Source organism: Crotalus tigris, unplaced genomic scaffold (assembly GCF_016545835.1).
Source record: "Crotalus tigris isolate CLP2741 ecotype Arizona unplaced genomic scaffold, ASM1654583v1 scf7180000019156.414591, whole genome shotgun sequence".
NCBI lineage: Eukaryota > Metazoa > Chordata > Lepidosauria > Squamata > Viperidae > Crotalus > Crotalus tigris.
The window spans coordinates 211614-236016 of record NW_024097406.1 but is presented as its reverse complement, the minus strand read 5'-3'; the positions used below and the strand labels follow the sequence as shown (position 1 = coordinate 236016).

The 24403-nt window shown below is 35.8% G+C and overlaps 1 protein-coding gene across 3 annotated transcripts in view; it reads left to right on the top strand.

The window, feature by feature from the left end:
* ASCC3 (activating signal cointegrator 1 complex subunit 3) overlaps positions 1 to 24403 on the top strand; it is a 222247-nt gene that overhangs the window by 108161 nt on the left and 89683 nt on the right. For all 3 annotated transcript variants that reach the window (XM_039360142.1, XM_039360140.1, XM_039360141.1), the window contains 6 exons: positions 1998 to 2132; positions 10900 to 11091; positions 11419 to 11643; positions 20552 to 20671; positions 21739 to 21903; positions 22646 to 22732. In XM_039360142.1, coding sequence (XP_039216076.1) covers positions 1998 to 2132; positions 10900 to 11091; positions 11419 to 11643; positions 20552 to 20671; positions 21739 to 21903; positions 22646 to 22732 — 924 coding nt within the window. The remainder of the gene's footprint in view (positions 1 to 1997; positions 2133 to 10899; positions 11092 to 11418; positions 11644 to 20551; positions 20672 to 21738; positions 21904 to 22645; positions 22733 to 24403) is intronic.

Here is a 24403-nt window from a genome sequence, read left to right as displayed (position 1 = left end):
CTAACCTGGAGACATTTCCTTTGTGCTTTGCTTGCATATTTTGTCATTTAAAAGTTTAGTTTTCCTGAAAAAAAGCTACACGAGCTCTCGACTCTTGAGACACCAGAGCTAGCTTTGAACTTCAGAGTACAGATCTAATTACACAGCTTGTAGCTGTGGAACCACTTTTCTCTATTCCAAATTACTTTTTCCAACTTATTTGCATAATGTAATGCATAGAAGTTAGCCACTGAAATAAAAAAATTCTCTTGACATAGTTAGGACAGCCTGCGTTAACCCTCTTCTATCTGTGGGTGTTTTGTTTTTTGAGATCATTTTATAGGCTGAGTAAAAGGGATGCCTTCTGGGGAAAAAAATTGTGTTGGTCTTGGACCAATGCATGCTCTATTTTTTCTTCCTTATATTGTGTTTTGAAAGTAATGATAAATGAGGCTTGCATTCTATACGCTGAATTCCTTGCCAATGCAGGAACTGATGCTATTCACATATCCCCATCTGGGTATGAGACAATGGAATTCCCAAATTTAACACTCTCTACATACAGCTTTGATTTTCAATAAAGAAACAATTCTTCTCCTTTTATAGGCTTGTAAAAAATTATGTCTACTGAAAAAAAAGTGGATAAGTGGGTATATATTTTCTCCTTTTCTTCGATTGTTAGAATAGTGGGTGATTCCTTGAAATTTATTGGTAGCAGGTTCAAGTCAGACAAAAACTGTTTCTCGTGTATTGCTTATTGATTTAAGAATCCATTGCTACAAGACATGGTGCCAACTACTGGCTCTTGGGGTTGTGATTGGAAAGTAGATGATTTTATTCTAGTGAAGGTCCCCTTCTTCTAAGCGTACTTCCTAGTGAGAATTATTTATTTATTTAAAAGATTTGTATGGCCACCCATCTTAGAGCACAGCTCTGGGTTTATAGCAAAAATTAAAACCACAAAGCAATAAAACCATAAAAACAAAGACTAAAACATAGTGCTTCAATAGGCCTCCTAGGATGACTCAGTAAACATCCACAGGCTCTCGTCACTCTACCTTAGCACCTGGGAGCAAAGCCAGGTCTTTGTGGCTTTCTGGAAAGCGAAAAGTTGCCAGTGGGAGGGTTGCCACAGGATAGGGGCAAACTTGAGACTTCCTAGGTCTCAATGGGTGGCAATATTTCACAGTAAGAACCTGGAACATGTTCCTTCAGTCCAACTTGATAGGGCAGGCAAGTACTCTCCCGGAGAGGCAGTCCCACAAACAACTAATTCCCATGCTACATAAGGCTAAAAATGGGATAATCAGCACAGTCCAATCAAAAAGTGACTAAGGCATGAGTAAAGTAAGCAAGGCCACCTTGTCCAGAATGTGGATGTGGATGATGAATCTGTGTAAAAGTCCAATAGGCATGGCTGCCACCTGCTCTTTGAGAAAGATCCGCAAATCCAGGAGGACCCCTAAATTGTATTCCAGCTCTGTCTATGGAAATGTCAAGGATCAAAAGTGACATTTCACCAGCCCCCAAAGTATTAGTATGGGGCATTTTTAGTATTGTAGTCTTTATACTTTTAAAAACCATTTAACTTTAATGAGACCTCAGTATGCATACCAGTGTTCAGACTGAAAACTTTGTTATCTATTTTTACTTGAGATTTCATCTGTTTTATGTGCACATGATGATGCTTTACATTTTAGGAGTGTCAGGGATAATTTTAACACTCCATTATATAAATTCTTAAAAGTATTCTAATCTACACATCTTTTATTCATATGATACACTTTCTTAACATTATAACTCTATTTCTCTCTAAAAGCCAATTGTATATTATAATTTCTAAAAGCTTGTATAAACATATTTACATTGCTATTTACTCATATTCATGTAGGTATGTATCAGAAACATCATTGTTAACTTTCTTTGCATTAGAAGAATTAGCTTAAAGATGCCCACAAACTTTTTGTTACAGAAAAATAATATAAAACTAACATACATTATATCTTTTTTGTGTCAAGGTGATGGTATTCGTTCATGCTCGAAATGCTACAGTCCGAACTGCTATGGGTCTTCGTGAAAAAGCTAAAAACAATGGTCATATTTGCTATTTTTTACCAACTCAGGGTCCTGATTATGGACAATCAGAAAAACAAGTAAGTGACAGTTTTGCTTTATTAAAACAAGATCCATTTATGTACAAATTCCCATCAGATATAGTAAGAATTTACAAGAATAAATGTGGTATAGTAATTTAACATGTTGGAATAGGAGTTAGCGGGCTACGTTCTAGTCTCCCTTAGACACGGAAGACTCTGGGTGACACTGTCCCCTTGATGGAGAGTCATAAAATAGCTGTCTATGAACCCACACTATACCAGTGTGGCAGATTATGATTCATAACCATCAATGATTCAACCTTCATCCAACAGTGGATAAGAACAGAAGCAGGAAAAGAGAAATATTCCCTGAAAATAAGACAATTGTTTTTGCTGCTTTTCTTAATTATTTGTTCAAGAAGCACAGTGACTTAATAATTGTCAGTCAAAATTAATGTGTGCATTCTCACCTACATGTCTTAAGAGTTGCTTTGTAGAATAAGATGGGGGAGCATATAAATTTAATAAATAGTATCTGCTGTTAGTATAAAAGGTATTGGGATGATTGCTTAAAGCCATTGCTGTTACCTATTGGGATATGCCCTTTATTTCAACCTCGAAAGATATCAGCTGTGTAGGAAATGTCACCAATCTGTGACATTCCTATGCCACTTTTTGTACTATTGTCACAAGAATAAAACTGGCTTGAGAAGAAGCATATTGCAGCATAGTTCTCTCTCCTCCACCCTACTGGCTATTGACAATTTGGACTACAACTCAGCACCAAATATTATAGAGATTGTACTCTAATACAGGGGTCCCCATCCCCAGTCCGTGGACCAGTACCGGGCCATGGCATGCCAGCAACCAGGCCAAACGAACAAGAAAAGCCGGCAGCACACAAAGCCCCCTCCAGTCCACAGAACGTAACCAGTCCCTGGTGCCCAAAAGGTTGGGGACCTCTGCTCTAATACATCTAGAGAACACTATGCTTGGAGGCTGATCTAGCCTTCGTCCCAGAGAAATACTGAAAGCCTCTTAATGCAGTGGCTCCTGGTTCTTGTGAAAGTCTATAGCAGTGGTTCTCAACCTTTCTAATGCCGCGACCCCATAATACAGTTCCCCATGTTGTGGTGACCCCCAACCACTTATACATCACTGGGTGCCGGGGGCGTGGCCAAAGAAAAGGGAAAAAATGGCAGACAGCCTTGTTTGGCGACCCCCGTGAAATGGTCATTCGACCCCAAATGGGGTCCCGACCCACAGGTTGAGAACCACTGGTCTATAGCTTCCTAATCTCCATTGTAAAAATATTGGGGATTAAGGAGCATCTTTATTTGTTGAAAGAAGGCATAATTTGATTCAGCATCTAGTTTCCTTGGAATATAAAACTGAAGAGAATCATTTTCATTTCTCTGTGTGTAATGGGAGAAAGAGCTGCCTAGATCCTGTTTTTTATTAAGCCATCTCATATTCCCTTTAAAGTACAGGTCAGTTGTCCCCTCTTTTTAAGCCAGTCTGCTTGTTTAATTGGGTCCAAGTAACTTAATTTGGTATTACATATAGTGGTTATATTTATATTCTTCTTATTTGTTTTGAGGGGTTTCTTTTTTAATGCTGAACTTTAGAATCGCAAATAAAGATTTTGTTTCTAACATGAGCAAGTTATGTTAGGATATTTCATCATCACCACCATCACCACTTTCCTACTCCCCAAAATTAAAGAGAAAAATAAATCTACCCCATTGCAGTATTTTCAGTAAAATCTGGGTAACTCTTCCCATTAATATAATATAAATTAATATAAATAAATATAAATTTATTTGGAAGGAAATATAGTCTTCTTTTTAGGGAAAGATAACAATGGAGAAATTTTATGAGCTTGAGAATTTTAAATTAGCATCCATAGTGGACTGGAGCTAGAATACATCCCTTAAAAGGAATAAGGATATGGGATTCTAACTTTATCAAAGCTGTTTGCTGCAATTTTTCTTCATAAGCTTGCCAGCAGTTGCAGGAATTTTATAGTTACTTTAAGCTAACCAAACTAAGGCTTAAGTTGCTGTTCTCATTACCTAAACCAACTAAAAGAAAGCTAATAAAATTTCTGCCTTATTCAATTACCCAATCCTTATTCTTTAGTTTCTTATTTCTTTCCAACTACAACGCAAACCAAAGGTCACTCATAGCTAATTTATATTATTATATTATGTCAACTGATGAAATTTCACAAAGAAATTTGAGCACATTCAGATTTTTCTTTTTATTGGTACTTCATGGCATGCTTTTCTAAGTAAGATAAATTTGTTCAGTAATGTCTGCATCTTACTAAAAGATTAATATTTCTTGTAAGTGATGGCTTGTTCTCAAGTCGTTTAGTTGCTCTCTCATTAAAAATAATTAATGGAGATATTTCACTGCCCAGTGAGACATATGAACGAAAGCAATGCTTTCATCCACTGAAGTTTTCAGAAAAGAATAATTTATAATTCCTATCAAAATTTGGCTCACTTATGTAAAGGATCATAACAAAACGTACATCAAAGATTTGATTCAGATATAATCCTGTTTAATCATTCAGCAGCTTGCTGCTTTTAGTAAGTATGTTTGCTATAAATGTTCATAACAACTAAATTTTGCTTTTTACAAAACAGTGTAATGAATGTATGAAAAGGAAGGATTTAACATATGTATTATACTAAGAACTTGTTGTTCTTACCCCATATATATTCAGGTACGTTTCCACAACTATCGACAAGTTTCAACCTGTTTCATTTAGGTTTCAGGCTAGGATTTAGTACTGAGATAGCCTTGGTCATGCTTGCTGATGACCTGCAGCAGAGCTAGGATGGATAAGGTGCATCCATTCTCATGTTCCTTGATCTCTCAGTGCTTTTTACAACATCAACTATAATATCCTTTGGAAGCAGCTGGTAGTTCTCTTACATTCTCTGAGGCCAGATCCAGTCAACACTAGGTGGAGAGGAGAGATACAATAGCAATAGCACTTAACTTCACAGTGCCTTACTGCCCTCTCTAAGCAGTTTACAGAGTCAGCATATTGCCCCCAACAATCTGGGTCCTCATTTTACCGACCTCGGAAGGATGGAAGGTTAAGTCAATTTTGAGCAAGTCAGGATCAAATTCCTGGTAGTGAGCAGAGTTAGCCTGCAATACTGCATTCTAACTATTCTATCACCATGGCTCTTATAGGCCCTCCTGTATGAGATGAGACTGCTTCTCATAGTTGTAGCCAGCGTAGTGTCCCACAGTCACTTGATCATAATTTGTGCACTTGACAGGTGGCTTGCAATTATGATTTTGCAGTGTCCCGTGTCATATTCTCTCAATTTGCAATCTTTACTGCTGACTTCTAACAAGCAAGTCAATGGGGAAGCTGAAGGAGTGGCAGATGGTGATCTCATGATGTCATGTCACACTAAAAGCTGCACAGAATTCACCTAACAATGGCAACCAGAACCGTCATCGTAGATCAGAGTAGTCATGTAACATCACACCCCAGTACTTAGCAACAGAGTTCCCAGCCCCAGTTACCATCATTAACCCAAGGACTACCTGCATATGGCAGTCCTCTTGTGACATTGGGGTTTAATACAGCATCCCAGGCCAGACAACTAGTTTGCCTTCCATATATCCAAAGAATAGAAAGAGTTTATGCATTGGCTATTTGTGAACTTGTTGCTATTCCTGTGCAATCCTGTGTGATTATATAAAAAAGAATTTATTAAGAAGCAACTAAATATATATATGTGTGTGTGTGTATATGTATGTGTACGTATATATATATATATATGTATGTGTGCTAAAAATTTTTGGATTGCTAACGAAGTTAAAGGGAGGCACATACACAGATAACACATACATATACAGTACATACATACATGCACACACATACTGTATGTGTGCATTTGTGTGAGATATACATACATATATACACATACCTTAGGGAAGGAATATTCCCAGATCTTCGGAAGGGTGTTCTTCCTCTGTGAACACTTTAAAAATGTCTTTATGATTTTGATTGACATTATCTTTAGTACTTGAAAGCTTCAGTTGAAAATAAATTGTTAAGAGTAACTGCTTTGAGAAATTTTACGTCAAAATTTATAGGATAGGTTATATTCTGAAATGCAGTACAAAATTATAGTAATTTGGCTTGTTTAATTGTTCATCTTTAATGTTAATGCAGGTATAAATTGACAGTATGTATTTGAATTGAACTAAATGATGCAGTGGAGGGAGATATTTTTTTAAAAAAAACTATCGTCAGACATAATGTACTATTGGCTTAGGAAACGAAAGGGTGGGGGGAAGTTTCATGATGCACCCAGAAAATATTGGGAACTTCTGAAAAACATTTAAGTTTTGAAAAACACTGTTTTAAAATATCACTGTCCCCATGCAACTAGAATTGTGATCCTGAAATTTTTAAATTGATAAAATAGAAATTGTCTATGGCAATTAGTTTTGGAACTTCCAGTCTACTTTTGTTAGTCTGCAGTGTCTCCAAATAAGGGCAATAAAAGGGCAATAGATGCTATTTCATTTGCAGACAATAAAAGCAAATCAGAACAATGTACCCAAATTCTCATGGACATGTCCGTGCAGTAGAAATGCTTTGTTTTCTTTTGTATTTTGTATTTTGACTTCTGACTGAAAAAAGCAAATGAATTCGAAGAGTCTTTTTCAAATATATCCATCCATTTATTAAATTAATCCTGAAAATTTGAAAATAATACAGTCAAATGGTTCTGTTGTAGTGCTTCTGAAATGTTTTCTTTTTTTAGACCATCATAAAGGTAATTCTTAATAAATACTATTCGTGGACTTGAAATGAACTTTATGTGGAAGTAGTAAAATGAAGAGGGCTTTTTAATAGTTCTCTTGTTATTGTTCTGGAATTGTATTGGAAATGTAGATCTCGTGGTACCAATCTTAGACATCTGGTTCTGGAATGTTTAGCTAATAAAAACCCTCCATACCTGAAATTAAAAAAATGTCTGAAGTGCTTGTTAGACATTTTATTAGTTGGTTAATTCCAAAAAAGAAAAGTAATAACTACTCTAAAAATTAGAAAAGTACATAAAGTACATCATCAGGCGCATCCTAAGATTTTGGGAATTCAATGTAAATACTTGTAAATACTTTTCAGTAAAAATGAAAAGAAACAATACAAATACTCCATTATTATATTTTGAAATAATGGTGTAAGATTTGAGATGATTGAAATTTGTTAGTGTAAATGCTAAATAGCATTATTTTAACTCAACTGTAAGTCGCTTTTCTATAATGTAACTTCAGAATACAATTAAAGATAGCTCCATAAAATCTATATATAAGATAGCCTCATTGTGTATGTTTGAGAAAAAGAGAGTGGGAGAGATATGCATTGAGAGCCATCTTGTGGCTTTCTTGTTACTACATATTTTCTTGATTGTGTTTTTCTGTATAAGTGAATTTGCTGTGTTTGGAGATTCCTTGATGTAGGATATCCGTGTGTCATAATTGCTTATTGTTGCTTTAAAAATAGAGAAAGGTGTCTGCATGCTTAATAGTTGTGCATGTAATTGAATAAGGCATGTTATATTTGCCAAAACTGGATTACTCTAGAGATCTAATGTTTTCCTGTAGTATCTATTTATTCTATATTTAACATAGTTGAGTTCTGTGATTGGGTATTTAAAAATAATTCAGTAAATACAGTACATGTGTGCATGCTCTTCTGTGTAATGTATATTTATGTGACTGTAGCTGTGTATGTGTATGTATGCATATGTGTCTTTGAGTACACACATACATGTATGATATGTATTGTGTAGATTTTTCTGATAGATATGAAATAGATATCTATATCCAGCAGATATTTATTTTAATAAAAATATTTGAGATATTTATTTACTACTATACAGAGCAGGTTTAGTGTAGTGGTTAAAGGCACTGGGCTAGAAACAGAGAGACTTCTAGCTAACATGAGTTATAGCCAGCTGGGTGATGTTTGATCAGTCACTCTTTCTCATCTGTAGGGGGGGGGAAAGCTATGGCACACTATTTCCTGAAAATGCTGTGAATGCAATTACATAAATTTGTCCTTGTGCTCACCAGAGGTCAAGACTATTTATTCTTTAGAAAAAAGCTCTTGCATAGTGAAACTTTGCAGGCTCATTCTTCTTTTAGACCCATTGATAGCAACCACTATAACTACCTTTGCTGAGATCATCATCAATATAAAATAGACCAGCTGAGTAGTGGATAGCTGTGCTTGCTTGTATTTCCATCTCTTGTGCTCTAGTTGTCTGTGAGCCTTTTCCCAAAATTGTGACACCACCCACAGCTTATCAGCCCCTATTAGACTTCTCATAGCAGGTCTCAAATTACAACCACTTATTCAGCAATCATGCAAAATTATAATGGTGCTGAATAAGGTAGACTTATTATCGGTCTGCAAAGTTGCAGCTATCGCAGCATCCCCTGGTCACATGATCACAACCTTGCAGCGAGCCATCATCACATGATCGCTCTTTGCAACCTTCCCTGCAGGTTTCCAACAAGCAAAGTCAATGGGGAACTGGCAGAGAAGGAATGCATGGGTGACCTTGGGGAAAGGGGAGATGAGATGCTGCTTAGGAAACAATCAGACAAGAAAGGTAGTACCCACAATCATTAAGAGTCAAAGAAAGATATTAAAGAAGAACCTGTCCTAAAGGAGCAAGCAGTCACAATTGGAGGGAAGTTTGTACTTTCAGACCTGCAAGATTATGTAAATGTAGCCTTGCAATAAAGTAGTTTTAGCCCATCTGTCATGTTTCCTCTCTGGTTTAGCTGGGAAGGCTGACAGAAGATCACAAGTCATTCCCATAAGTCTCTCCTGCTGCTTTTTCTCCTGACAACTCCCACTATGGAATATGAAACCCACTCAGACTTACTGCTAAGCAGTCATGTGTACGAGTGGTTTGCTTAGCAACAATTATCCTGATCCCAGTTACAATTGCTGCTGTATCCGAAGGACTATCTGTAGTCTACTTTAGGTCATCACACTTAGGCAGAATTCCAGAACTTCTTTATTTCTGTACACCATTTCTGTTACACACCACACACATGCACACACAAACACACACACCTATCCAGTAGGCTTGTAAAGCAATACTATTATCAACAAGTAAGAGAAATATCTCTGTGAACCAGCACAGCCCACTTTATTGGTCTTCCATCTGTTATTACATCCTGAACTGATAGAGTAAAAAAGCACATGTGGCAGGTGCATGCTTCGCAGTTGGGGTTGTGGGTGGGGAGGAGAAATCAAAGGAAAAAAGGTGCCCTGAACCCATGTTTACAATGTGAGGTACATGCAATATAGCTCTTGAGCTGATAGACATTACAACATCCAGGTGTATGCCTACAATGCTACTGGCTAGAATCAACCAATTTGGGACAATCTATAAATATTTTTAAACAAATAATGCTCCTTTCCCCTTCCCTGGCCAAATCACTGTTGCATTGGAAGATTCTTCAATTGGCAAATTGCATATTGGACAACATTCATCATAAGACCAGTTTTAGCATTGAAATTTGTAGCTGTCAATACTTGTATTGGGTTTTTATTAAGGCATTTATTTATAACCTTGTTGTTTACACAAGGTTGAACAAATATAATCAGAAGCATCTATAACTGTGATAGAAGTATAAAGATTATAGCAGTATTGACAATCCATTGTATTATGAACAATACTAAATCAAAGTAGTAAGCTTTGTGCTGCCTTTTTCCAAAGCCACACTTTCTTTCAAAATACCTCAGAAATAAGTAGATTTGAAGCCCACTGCCATCTTTTATTCTTTGTGGAATGCCTGCATTATGTTGATAAATATATATCTGAATGTTAGGATTTGTTTTGCTCCTATATACATTGTGTCAAATTAAGTTTCTGACACCATAGTTTCTCTGTACATATCGCAAGAAACTAATAGCCTTGAAATAATCTCTGCGGTACCCATACAAATAAAATAGGAAATACAGATAAAGGTTTAAACTGCTTATCCAGTTTGGATACTTTAAATTCCTCAGTATAGGTTGCTCTGAGGTGTGCCTTTGAATTGACCTAAAAAGTCGGGTTTGGAATATTACTTTCTCTGTTGACCTCAGAAAAATTTTTTGGGGGGTGAAGGGGATATTTTGTAGCAAATAGTGGCTCAAATTTAGGAAGCCTTTCTTTTCAAGAGATAGGGTGGGTATGGGAGTATGAGGAAAGACAACTCCACCCCCTTCCATTCTCCATCCTTCCCATCCCCCCCCAAAAAAACATTTTTCCACTAAACTCAATAGCAGAGTTTCACATTTTTGCTGGTTTTAGGTTTGATTTATGCGGGAAGATTGAAATTGTTTGCATACTGCCAGCTTTTCATCACCATTCTCTTATTCACCATTAGAGCTAAGTCTGCCCAGCATGATAGCACTCCTCTCCCCCCCCCATTTCAAGGTTATGAAGCACATCTTAACAAAAATAGGTCAAGTGGCTTTTTCATCACCTTTTGCATATTAAATTCCTGCTTTTGCAAATTCAGTGGGGGATTTTTTTCCCCTTATGTTTGCTTTAATATGCCTAGTTCAAGGCTTAACCTAACAATTCTCTTCAAATAACAGATGCTATCTAAAAGTATTTTACTGTCCATTTTGCTCAGGGTCTTATATAAGTTTGCATCCTATTAATGCACACATGGAAAATCTGTGGTTTTTGTACATGCTTGAATTGCTGTGTTTTTCTGTAAACACTGTATTAAATTTGTATGTATTTCCTTTACCAATGAAAAGGTGCAGAAATCCAGAAACAAGCAATTACGTGAAATGTTTCCAGATGGATTCAGCATTCATCATGCAGGAATGCTTCGGCAAGACAGAACTTTGGTGGAAAACTTGTTTTCTCGTGGTTACATAAAAGTCTTGGTTTGTACAGCTACATTAGCCTGGGGTGTCAATCTTCCAGCTCATGCAGTCATCATTAAGGTAAAAGCATATGTTCTGTCTATTTTGGCCATTAGACATCATCAAGTGTCAGGGAACATGATTTTTTTCACTATTTGTAGAAGAGGAGAGGAAGGATCTGCTGCTAATTATCTAGCAGTGTTCGGAGAGGTTGATTGTTAAACTGACTCTCTCCTTTGGGAGAACCAAGTTGGATAGTAAAGATTTAAATTTATCACAGGTTATAAAAGGATCACCTTAAGTACACTTTTTCAAAGCCTTTTGTATTTGCCTAATTTTGATCTCCAGCTCATCTGATTTATAATGATGTATGTTTATGTTAATTTTTATTAACTTTTTGTCAAATAGGGAACACAGATCTATGCTGCAAAAAGAGGATCCTTTGTTGACCTTGGAATTTTAGACGTCATGCAGATATTTGGTCGAGCTGGACGGCCCCAGTTTGATAAATATGGAGAAGGTGTCATTATTACATCACACGACAAGCTCAGTCATTATCTGACTCTGCTTACTCAGCAGAATCCAATTGAAAGTCAGTTTCTTGAAAGCCTTGCAGACCATTTGAATGCAGAGGTGCGTTTTATTAATCAATTCACATACTTAATATATACAGGCCTTTAAAGAATAGCATAAATAAAATGGAGGAGGGAGTAGGCAAACAATGCTATTTATATTCATATCTATAAATTGTAACTCTTTTCATAAACTGTTTTGCATGGATATGCCGTGACACTGGTAACATATTAAACAAGAAATATAATGCTTCAAAGGAAGGAGTATTTTAAAGGATGTGACACAATATTTCAACATTGTTTCTGGGAAATTATGTGTACTTCTAAAATCAAGAAATAATATAGATAGTATTCTGTGGATAATACTGAAATGAATAAGATAGTATTCTGTGGATAATACTGAAATGAGTATGTTATTCACCATATCATTGGCTCATCCTAATCTGTTGTGTTCTTTCTAAGAGTTTGCTTTTCAAGACCACATGATTTTGAAAGATAAGGCTTTAAAAACAAAAAAACAAAAGACAAAACTAGAATGTGCAGAATGGGGACAAAATGTTTTTCTTGTCTTCTGGAATAGAATGAATTACCCCAGTTGGGACGCCATTGCTTTTTCAGAAGTAAACGTCATAAATCATTTCCAATTTACTTAAAGGACATTTCTGGACAGTCCCTTGAACAAATGGATTGGTATGACCCAAGAGAAAATAATGAAATGCTTTAATATTCCCTGGAACTTTCTGTCCTTTCAAATCATTTTGTGGATTGCTAATTCTGAGCAAGACTTCACTGGTAGAAAAGCATTTGATTGTCATGAGTCAATGTCTACCCCAGAGATCCCAAATTTAGAAGTACATAACTCCCTATAGGAGTAATTAACACAGCTTTCCAGAAATGAAACAGAGACAGATTGGCTTCATCTCTAAAGCCCCTCTCTCAGTGGTGGGATTCAAATAGGTAAACAACCGGTTCTCTGTGTGGATGATGCTTCTGGAAGTCCATTCTGGGCCTGGGCAACAAAAAATTAGCTACCGGTTCTGCCGAAGTAGTGCGAACCGGCTGAATCCCACCCACTACTCTCTCTTGTCCTGATGGGCCCAAAATTTGGCACTTAAGAAGAAAGCAATTTGACGCTGAAACAACCAATTTACTCCTGTGGGTTTTGAGGGGAGATAATTTAAATCTGACTGTTTGTCTCTCTATCTATCCATCCGTCTTATACCCCTATCCTAAGGTATCCAAGTCTTCTGAAGAATGGCTCTAGTTCAGGGGTAGTCAACCTTGGCTCTTTTATGACTCGTGGACCTCAACTCCCAGAATTCCTGAGCCAGCTGTGCTGGCTCAGGAACTCTGGGAGTTGAAGTCCACGAGTCATAAAAGAGCCAAGGTTGACTACCCCTGCTCTAGTTGAATACTTAGGGAAGTGATGCTTTCCCTGTGCCAGTGTATTTTGCAAAGAGATTGTTTCACTTGCTTTGCACAACCCATGTTGACCCAGTATGGCATGGAGTCGGATAGAAACAGTGTTACTTTAAAGAAACAACTTGGCCCTAAATCTGAAACATTTGAGAATGAGGATGAGTTGGGAACCAATTGACAATGCCATCATCATATGTTATGTTGCAATTTGTGTGTGTATATAATATAGGTGCACAAAGATTTTAAACCCTTGGTTGCCAAAGGAGTATTTTCAGAAGAAACATGTCTGATTCAATAACCTTCCACAGTGGAACAACAGAAACTATACATTGTTTTGTGAATAAAACATTATTCCAGCATATTTCTTGCATACTTTTATCATGCAAGGAGAAATTCATGTAGTTAATTTAACAAATTCAATTTCACAGTTTGTGATTATGGGTGTTGCCTTACTTTGTTTTAAATGAGAATTAGAGAAATATGTTAACTGTATAAGAATTAGCATAGTTCTGAATACCAGTTGCTGGGAACAATTGAAGGAGAGGACCAGTTATATTTATATCCTGATAGTTGGATTTGTAAATGAATATGGTTGGCCATGGGAGAAAATAGAATAACAAAGTAGATAGGGTTGCAGTTACATCCATTTTCATTACAGACAGTGTTGATATGGAGATTACTATTGAATAAAATCCTCAAAACTGCACGAGGAGACAACTCATTCAGTAAACCTCCTTTGGTTACTTTTTCTCTGCAGTCTTGCAATGTTGGATTACACCAATCATTTTAATTACTTGTTTTTTCCAAGGTTCCAGGAAAATAATGTGATTTTAGAAGTACTAACAGAGAACTAAACAGAAAAGAGAGGCAGCTATGCTTGTTTTCAACTTTTCTTTTCATTTTGAATATAGATTATGTATATGTGTTGATTAGAATGCTGCCCGCACGGAAACAATTTGGTTTCGTTTATTTCTATTTCTTTCTATTGCATAGAAGAAAGGCAGTGAAAACTAATTTTTCTTTGGCCTTCCCAAAAACCCAATTTTGTATTTGGAAAAAGTTTAATTGTTGTTTAAAAGATCTAGTGCACAGTAAGCATAAAATTCATCTTCAGTGGTCAGGAACGGTGCCAGTTCTGACAACCGAGGGTCAATGCTGAAGTGTGTTAATGATTTCAAATAAACTTATATTAGTGAAAATTGCAATGCATCTCGGCTAGTGTTACTGAAAATGCTGATAAGCAAAAGTGTGAAACCCTGACAGGGCCATGAAACTATAATTTTTTATATACTCTGGAACACTGGACATGACTTTCCTGCTGACATGATAAGGCATGAAAGATCGTTATTTGCTTGATTACAGAAAATCGATTGTAAGTCAGGCCAATTACAAAAGTTTTTCATTTCCCTTGGTTGTAACTCAGTCATTTATCTCTTTCAGATCCAATCTTCGTATAAATATCTTTTCTTTTTGCTTAACTAGCTTTTGCAATGACCTGAGGGGAAAAAAATAGCTTTGGAGTCTTCCTGGAGAATAGATTTTAGGTTAAATTTTGTGGGCAATAGTGCCCGAGAAAGAACAAATGAAACATGCAATCAGCATTCGGTTTAAAATCAATTAAAATTATGTCAATTGAACACAGTTCAGATGATCCTCAGTGTTTACCCACACTGAGATTACAGTTTGGTAGGAAAATGTTTGGAATGGTTCTGGAGTTTGCCTCTGAATCTTTTTGTGGAAGAAGTTTTGTGCAGCACTGAGGCTTTCAAATAAATATCCCTGCAAAAGATGTGCCATTCATACCATGAAATATTTCATCCACCTCTCCTTTTCCCATTGCGATTCCTTGTCCCTTTGAAAAAGCTGTTCTTGAATTTTCTCATCACTGATATTTAATGCTTAAATGGGAAGAAAGGCATTAGTTGAAATTGGCCTAATCATATCAGAGTCCCAGAGTACTATCAGACTACCTGAACAGCTGTTTTAAGAATTGGGTGTACAGACAAAAGGGCAGAAATTACCTTAAGTAATAGGAAGATTGATTGAAGTTAAACATTTATGTTTGAAATTCAGCAATTGGGACCTGCAACGAAATGGCACAGTATTTAGCATCTTTTAGAACCTTTCCATGGCGTTCTCTTTTCATTTGTCATATTTTGCCCTTTCTATACTTTTTTGAAGTTTTCTCTCCTTTTGGTTTTTTTTTTATGCTAAGCTGTTTTTGTATTTTTACAAACTGGGTTTTTCCCAGCCAGCTAATAATTTTGTCATGGCATCTTTATGACTCCATGCAAGCTACAATTTGGGAAATTGAGCTTGTTGTTACAATGCACTATGATTCGTTGGTGCCGTAAACATTTAACCATAGTTATGGATTCTTTAAACTAAAATAGACGCCCTTGTGGAGATCATGCACACAAATATTTTCTAAGATGTGTGTGTTTGGGTGTGTGTGTGTGCGCACATGCGCACACGCAAACACTACTTCAGATATAGTTACCTTAAAACAGTTTAAACTATAAAATGTTTAAATACTGCATCAGTGTGATGAATGCATTAAAAGGATGGAAATAAAAGAAAAAAAATACCTTTCACATCTACTGTATGTAAAGAGATAATTCAACGAGAATCTAAAAGACAAAATAATAGGTGTCTTACAATTCTGAATAAGCTGGAATTCTAAAAAGAAGTTCCACTCTAGAGTACTTGCAGGTATAAACATGTACCAAGGGTTGCAGAGAAGCTGTCTAGCATTTGCCTTCAACTGAAATTCTCACAACTCACCATTTGGAAACTGCATTTTCTTTGTTGTGTTTAGGAAGACCACTTGCTCTGGAGTTAAGCTGACATCTTGGGAAGCTTAGTTTAGAATGAGACAGGGAAGAGGATTGCCTTGATTAGACATGGCAGGAATGGAGAATGTTACCCTGCAACTAGTTCTGCCAGTCTCTGGGTAGGGATCAGGATTGATACCTATATGCCTGAATCATCGTTTATCATAACAATAGGTAACATGGGCAATAAATGGCATATAGATAGTGGGTGGTAGGGTGGAAAGAAGTCATAACTAGAAAACATTTGCAGTGTTGAGTTGACTTTCCTTACCTTTAATCCTGTGCAGTTTTCAGACATTGCCTGGAAAATCCCTGCAGTTTTCTAGGTAAGGTTTTTCAGAAGTGGTTTGCCATTGCCTCTTTTCTAGGGTTGAGAGAAAATGACTGATCCAAGGTCTTTGTGCCTAAGTTGGGACTAGAACTCACAGTTTCTTGGTTTCTAGCCTGATGCCTTAAACACTATACCAAACTGGCTATCAGTGTTGCATTTACTTGAAATAACACAGAGGCTGGATCCAACTCTCCTCTGTGACACCTAGGTTCAAAGATAATGATTTAAAAACAATAAGTGCACAGAAGATTGCTTAGCTGGGACATAAAATGTTAAAACAGCTGATATGCATGTGTTGGAGAAAAGAAATGGCCATTTCAGCATTCCAAAGCAAGCAATCTGGGAAAACTAAAAAGGATGATAGTCCACTGGAGAAAAGAATTGATGTTGTATCTGTTTTAAAAAAATACATTTTGCCTTCTGTGCAGGTTTTTTCCCCCCTCAAATATAAAAATGTTGACTGAAACGTTTGTATATACATAGTATATACTTATTTTTGTAAAGGTTTTTTTCATTATAATGTTCTCTCAACTTAAGTCATGTTTTTCTTAACTATATACCTTTGCTGATACATATGTTTGAATAGTTCACATGTGGAAAGTATTTGGATAAAGGCATATTTCAGTGTTTTAGATTTTTCAGTAAAATGACAAATATAGAGACATTATTTTTCTCTAACTATTTTGGTAATTGACTGACTATATTCTAGATTTCAGCTTTATTTTATGTTGCATAACTTCCACTGAATGTTATCATTTGAAATGTCTTTGCGCCCGCTCAGTCTTTATTGTTTATTTGTAAAGAGGTTAAAAAGTAATCACTGAGGTATAGATAAAATTAAATTAACTTTGCAAAAATAAAAAAAAACAGAAGAAAAACTCTTTGGGATAGATTTGGGACTGTATCTGTTTGAGGTTTTTGTGTATGGATGAACCATACAGGAAACTGTATATGTTTTGTTGCGGAAGGAGGTAGGCATCTTCTGTTTTGAATATTTTTTCTTTATTTACAACTTATTATGCTGGAAACTATGATTCAGCACTATCTATCTGAAGAACTCCAAGTTTCTCACTACACCAGGCTTGTCAAACTCACGACGTCATGTGACATCATGCAATGTATCAGGCTGGTTTTGCCATTGCTGGCAATGGGGTGGGTGCAGTTTCCACGTGACGCGTCCGGCCTGCGGTCCGGCAGTTTGACACCCCTGCACTACACCTTTATTTAGGTGCTCAGCTGATTTGATGGCTTAAACTGAGATTCTTGAGGAACTATGCGAAAGGAACAAAAGTCCACATTATTTTGCTATTTATAAAAAATCTGGTGCATTAAGTCTCCCGAAGGCTGATTTTCAAATTTTCAAAGTTTGAAAAACCATGCAAATGTAGCAATTGTTTATAAATCAAAGAAATGTGTAAGTTCCCCACTCAAGAAACAACCTAACTAGAATCTCTAGATATACTTGCAATAAAGACTGTCCATTTGGTTTGCAATAGACTTATTTACAGTCATATGTGTTTGTAATTTTCTTAAAGGATAACATAAAGTGTCTCTCAAGCCGAGCTCAACTCTTAGCAATTTCATAGACAGTTATTTCCATACAGTTATTTTGGGTAACATTATGGGTTTGCATTGCTGCCTTTTGTTTTTCAGTTCTTTATTCTAGGCTTTCTAGGTTTCAGTTTAACTCTACTTTTTCTTACTTATACTAAATTCTTAAAAGCTCACACTGAAATGAACACCAGGTGGCAGCAAATCTTCAGAAGTAATTTTTGAGGGTCTTACTCAGCATTGGGTGAACTGCAATAGTAGCATTGCATTGTCTTATCACATCTGGATCTAAACCATTATTCCCTGCAAACATATTGTTTGCATTCATATAGATTTTAAAGTGTTGAACAGGTAGACATGCCCATGAGTCATGAGAATAAATTTAACAGTGTAATATACTAGCCAAGTTATGTTTTCTCTCTCTTTTAATTTAGCTGCACTCACATTATAAGAGGTGTGCTATGTATCAGTTATCAAACTTATATTTGACTTTTCATTTCCATGATAATGAAGTGATGCAATTTGCTTCATATCAGTTGGGTGACTTTTGTCCAGTCACTCTCTCAGTCCAATCCACCACACAGGGCTATCGTGTATAAAATAGGAGGAGGAAGGAATATTTAATGTGATCATTGCCTTGAGTTACTCATAAAGTAAGGAAGGCAGAATAAAAATCGAATACACACATAAATACATACATGCATGGAGTTGCTTTCTCTGATGACAGTAGGATAATTTTTTGATATGTGATGGTTCAAATTTAACAATTTCATGTCATCTTTATAAAATACATAGGAAACTGGAGACAAGGTTCATGGCTGACACAAGTAAACATGAAAAGGAGACTAAGAAAGAATTAATTTGTGACCTTTGGAACAGGAAAGTACTATTGACATCTGGCACAGTTCCATTCTACTGTGAGGTTTCTTGGTGGCAGAATATTAAATTTAGTTAATTTGCTGAATGGCATTTGTAAGCAATGAGGATTGATTATCTAGTAAATGTCAAAGAAATGCAAAGAAAATAAATTGTGTTTAAATGTAAATTTCAAAGTAGAATCCATTTGTTTATATGTTAAAGTCTGTTTATTCAAGAGTCTTATTGTTTATTGTTTTACTAAAGTCCTTTTCACCCTCTGATTTGCCATTTGTTCTTGCAGAGCAGGATACTTGACTCTAAATTGACTCCTGGGCATGTCCTGGATATGTCCATATAGTTTTTTGATAACTATCTAGAACAGCGGTTCTCAACGTTTGTGTGACGGCGACCCCCGTCACACAAACGTTATGCGTATGTGTGGCGTGGCGCGCATGCGCGGCGGTGCCCCATGTGCGGCAGCGCCCCCATGTGCGGCGCGCATGCGCGGCGCTGCCCTCCGGAGGTGCGGTGCTGCCCCCATGCGCGGCGCGCATGCATGGTGCCACCCCCCGGAGGGGAGAAAATGGTGGATCGCCACCTTTGGCGACCCCCGAAAAATGGTCGATCGACCCCAAATGGGGTCACGACCCATAGGTTGAGAACCGCTGATCTAGAACTTATCTTTTGTTTATTAACTCATTCACTCACTTACTTACTTACCAGCTGAGTCCTGGCCTTTCTCTTGGCCTTGATATGTTCTGCCCATCTTCTATCCCTGTAATAGCCTGGCTCAATTCTGATTAACTTTCTGAAGTCAGGTAAGGTTAGCTAGATACTGTGGGAGAAGGGGGATCTCCTGCTGGAGCAGATTTTAAAAATGCAACAAGATCTATATAGTTAGGAATGGCAATTACACTTTGTCTTCCTTTCAGGAAGTTTTATCGGCCACAAAGAATCATTGAAGTCCATTCGTGGAATTTTGAAAACTAATTTGCATTTACTGGTTTTGTTTTGTTTTTGCTGTGATTCTGTCCGGACTCATTGATCTTACTTTCCACAATTAAATGCATGTTTAGAATTGTAGATGTTCCAGTGTGGAGGGGTGAGGGAATTGATTATATTCATTTTCAGTGCTAAGCGACCGCGTAGATAACTAGTGCATTGTGGCACAAGATTATCAAAGAGGAAATATAGGCATTTAGCTTTTTGGGGGGGGGGACTAATTCTATCCTTTGTGTGATATTCCAGCAAGTCAGCCTTCAAATTCAGCTATATTATACTATATTATACTTTATAAAATATATCAGTTAACTTGGATAGATTGCAATTCTTTATTTAAACAGCTTGCCAACCTGCCTGCCTGTCTTCCTCCCTCCCTTTTTCCTCCCTCCCTTCGAAAAATCTTCTCAGAATGTCATTTGTTGTGAAAGAATCCATAAAGAAAAACTGGCTTTATTTATAAAATGGAGTGTTAAATTTTTGCCCAATGTACATAATGCAGGCATCCAGAATGGCTGAGCTTATATATTCCATCATAGCAATTACAAAATGGAAAATCTGATTTCTGAAGTAAATATAATTTGACAATCTGAAAAGTGCTTTGCTTTTGTATATTAGAAAAATATAATCCTATCTTCAGCAGAAAACTAAGGATAGAAGTCTTCTCAGCTAAACAGTAAACAAGGGAATGAAATATACATACGTTTCCCCTATTCAGTCCAATGTTACATAATTGTCCTCTCTTTCCATATTTGACTTATGTTTTACTCTATCTCAAAAAAAAGGCAGTCTTAAGGAATATATTTTGTTCTAAAAAAAGTACATTTTAACCACTTCATTGATGAATCTTTAGTGTTTTGCTATAATAATCTACTGGAATATTCAGTTCTGCTCATATAAAACTTGAAATATTATAAACCTTATTTCACGTTAACCTTTTAACATGAAAATTTGTTTTTATTTTTCCACACTTGCAGATTGCTCTTGGAACAGTGACAAATGTTGAGGAAGCAGTAAAGTGGATAAGTTACACTTACCTTTATGTACGGATGAGAGCAAACCCATTAGTATATGGCATCAGTCACAAAGCTTATCAGGTAGAAAATGTGCAGAAAACCTAAATTGCTTTCTGTTTCTGTAATCCTTTCCTGATGGGAGATTAAATATTTGCCCTTGTTGGTTTTCCTGAGATCAGCAACTCCAATATGTTTTGAAAATCTTCAGCGTGAAACATGTAAAAGAGCATCCTTAGTTTTTTTTTCTGGGGCATCATGGTAGGTGATATTTTCAACAGTTAGGCTAAATATGTGGAACACATATTTGTGTATCCTATGCATTTTTTGTTTATCAATCTCTGCCAGTTTTTTAGTGTTAAATGTAAGATTTACATAAAAATGAAATACAAATAACATAGTCATTATAGCCTGTCATCAAATATAGATAGAATAGGTATTCACACGTGCAAAGTGTTCAATCAGTAAGGACTAAAGGAAATGCTCAAAGTTCCTCATACAGTTCTAAATATGAAAAGTTTATCATGTATGCCCTGCTGAAAATAACACTACTTTGCAGTATAAAGAAAAATGCCCCTCTTTGTTTCAGAGTGACCAGGCACAAAAAGAAAATAATATTCTATAATCTAAAGTTTTAGTGTTCTCGCAACTATGTCTAATTGTAACTAGAAAATAAATGGAGACACGGCCTTCTTAAGTCTGCCAGAAATAAATAGCAAATAAAGATTTCCCTTCTCACTATTTCACAAGGATGGATTCACTCTTAAAGAGAAAACCTAAAATCCAGTAACTTTGAGAACAAAAGTGTTAGGACTAATAAGGCACTAGCCCTCAAAATCACCTATAATTATACCCATTCTTTTCTTAATTTACCTTGAGATTTTCTGTCTCCTTTTGGGCTCCCCAAAGTAGAGTATTCTTAACATTATATCACCATAAAGGGATCAGATTAACTTAATAAATATTTTAATTCTAAGTATTCTCAATCAATCGTTTATCTTTATTAATTCCAGAATAAAATCCACTAAAATGTACCCATCGCTATGTGTTTTGCTGAAGGAGTAGGAAAAAATAAGACAAAATCATATTTACCTTCTCTCTTATTAATCTATCCATCCATCCATAACATGCAATTCCTGATTGTATTTCAGATGGATCCAAGTTTAGAGAAGCACAGAGAACAGTTGGTGATTGAAGTTGGCCGAAAATTGGATAAAGCCCGGATGATTCGGTTTGAAGAGAGAACTGGATTTTTTTCTTCAACTGATTTAGGCAGAATTGCAAGCCACTACTACATTAAATATAACACAATCGAGGTAATGTTCTCTATAATCCGGTATATTATGAAGCAAAAGCATGGTATTATATTTAACATCATTATTGTCTTTCTTTAGGGAGTAATTTGTAACCCTATGTCTGATTAGAGCTCTACAACAGCAATGTGGAGATAGTAATTGCAGATCTATATTATAGTTCACATTCTGTAATAAAGGAGGATTCTAAAATCACAAGAATGATTTCATAAAACAATATATAGAAAGCATTTATATTCATAAAAGGTCTATTAGCATGTTTACCTACATAGAGTATGCACATATTTTGGAAATTGCAATGTACTTCTAAAAAGTGATGGCCTTTATTTTTCTGAATTTCAGAGATTCTATGAGTGAAGATTCTAATTAATCTTATTCAATTTTTGTTTCATTTTTCAATGGACTTAATATCAGTAAAATTTTGCCATAATAATTAATCAGTTTGCATTTCAATATGGGTAGCTTAAATTTATTTTTAATATCAATAGGTTAGTTGTTGTTTTTCCTTGATAAAAACCCTCAGAAATCAGTGACTTAGCAGAGTTCAATCTGACATTTTAAATTATAGTATATGAAAACTGTGCATTTGTTTTCAAAGTTAAAAAGAGTGTGTTTTTCTAATGGCAATTGTTATTTGCTGTGCAATTTGTTCCTTCCTATCTTTATTCAGTGTCTAGTGGGTGGAAGGGGAGTGTATTTGTAAATAATGCTTTAAACAGCAACCTGATGTTTCTTGATTTTGCAGACTTTCAATGAACTCTTTGATGCTCATAAAACAGAAGGTGACATTCTTGCTATTGTGTCTAAAGCCGAAGAATTTGAACAAATCAAGGTGAGAATGTTTCACACTTCTTCTTTTTTAAAAAACTGTTCTTGTGAGTGTCCTGAAAGAATCTTATAAAATGTGTCTAGAAGTGTTTTTAGTCAGAGATACAGTGTTCTAAAACAAAACAAAACAAAAAAATCTGTATCAGAGTATTTCTGGAAAATGTTTGTATGCAATATTATTCTAATGAATTTGTTATCTCAGTGATGACCTTAGTTTTCTGCAACTTCTTCAGCTGCTTTTCCCTTCTTCTTTTTCTCAGTCACTAAAACCAGTCAGGTAGAGCCATGAAATCCCAGCTTCTCAATTTTATATAACAATCACTTGTAAAGCAAATATACATAGCTTTGGTACTACTAAACTTGCTTGAAGGTGGAATGTTTTTATTTTATTTTTTGTCTGAATCTCTGATTTCAGTAAAATGTGATTTTCTGAAATGGTTACTTTTATGAATTAAGCCCATCTAAGCATATTTTATACAGATGGGGGATCGGTGTATCTTGGGTACAGTAATTTAGCACTGAATTAAACCAGCTACATACACTCTGTCTGTCTGTGTCTCCCATTCTCATAAAAGATACAGAGGGATGTTCATGACATTATAATGAATACCAGAGTTTGCATTCGGAGAGGCTCCAGAAGATTGATCTTTAAATAAAAATGAATACATAAAAATTGATAAGATGCAGCTGCATCAACCAGAGCAGCAAAAATTTTACTTTTCTGAAATTTTTGTTGAGAGAGCAGCCAAGACCAAAGCCTATCTACTGGGCATATTTAATTGTTAGGAGTTTGGCAGCAGGCCTGCCTTACAGGTACAAATACAGCAATATATATCATATGAATATTTACTGGATTTGTGGCTGTGCTGGGTATGAACTCTTGCATGCATAATAGTTAACATTGCCAAAAACAAAAATATTGTTCCAGTTCTCCAAATCAGCAGAACCTATATTTAAACATACTCTGTTACTTCTTGTTAATGTCCATCAAAGGTGGGAGAAAAAATTAAGGAAAAATTAGTGACAAGCAGAAAATAAAACCAATTGCAACTTGAAACTCTCAAAGCAACACACTTGAAAATTATCACATTTTGTTCCAAGTCTGGAACTATCAAAAGGGCCATTTCAGACTAGAAATGTTTGTCTTTATTTTTGTGCACCAAATATTTTACCTAGAGGAAGTCTTTATACCATTCTTTATATATATATATAAATCTATCTGCACTAGATTTGGTTTTAATTCACTAAAAGTTTGATTTAATTCTATCAATAATTGGTATATCCCAGAGTATTACAAAAAAAGTGCCTTCTAACAGTATTTAAAGAATTAAAGAATGTAGTAGGAGATCCTTTGCTTTTATTTACTAAGATGATTATTAACAACCACTGCAACTTCCCAAATCTGTTTTGAAATGGGAAACATGGTCTGACCAGTAGGCAATGAGATTCTCCTTTCTAATAAGCAAAATTGACATGATCGAAGAATAGAATAGGTGCTTCTGATCAAGCCATTGATTGGCCTGATTGACCATTGATTTTTTTTTTCATACCAGAATTAACAACATGTGCCAACATACAAAATGCAATCATTCAGTAGTTAACAAAACTGAGTCTCTTTTAAGATGAAAAATGGGGAATGAAAAAAAATTGCTGAAAATTATTTATTATGAGGTTT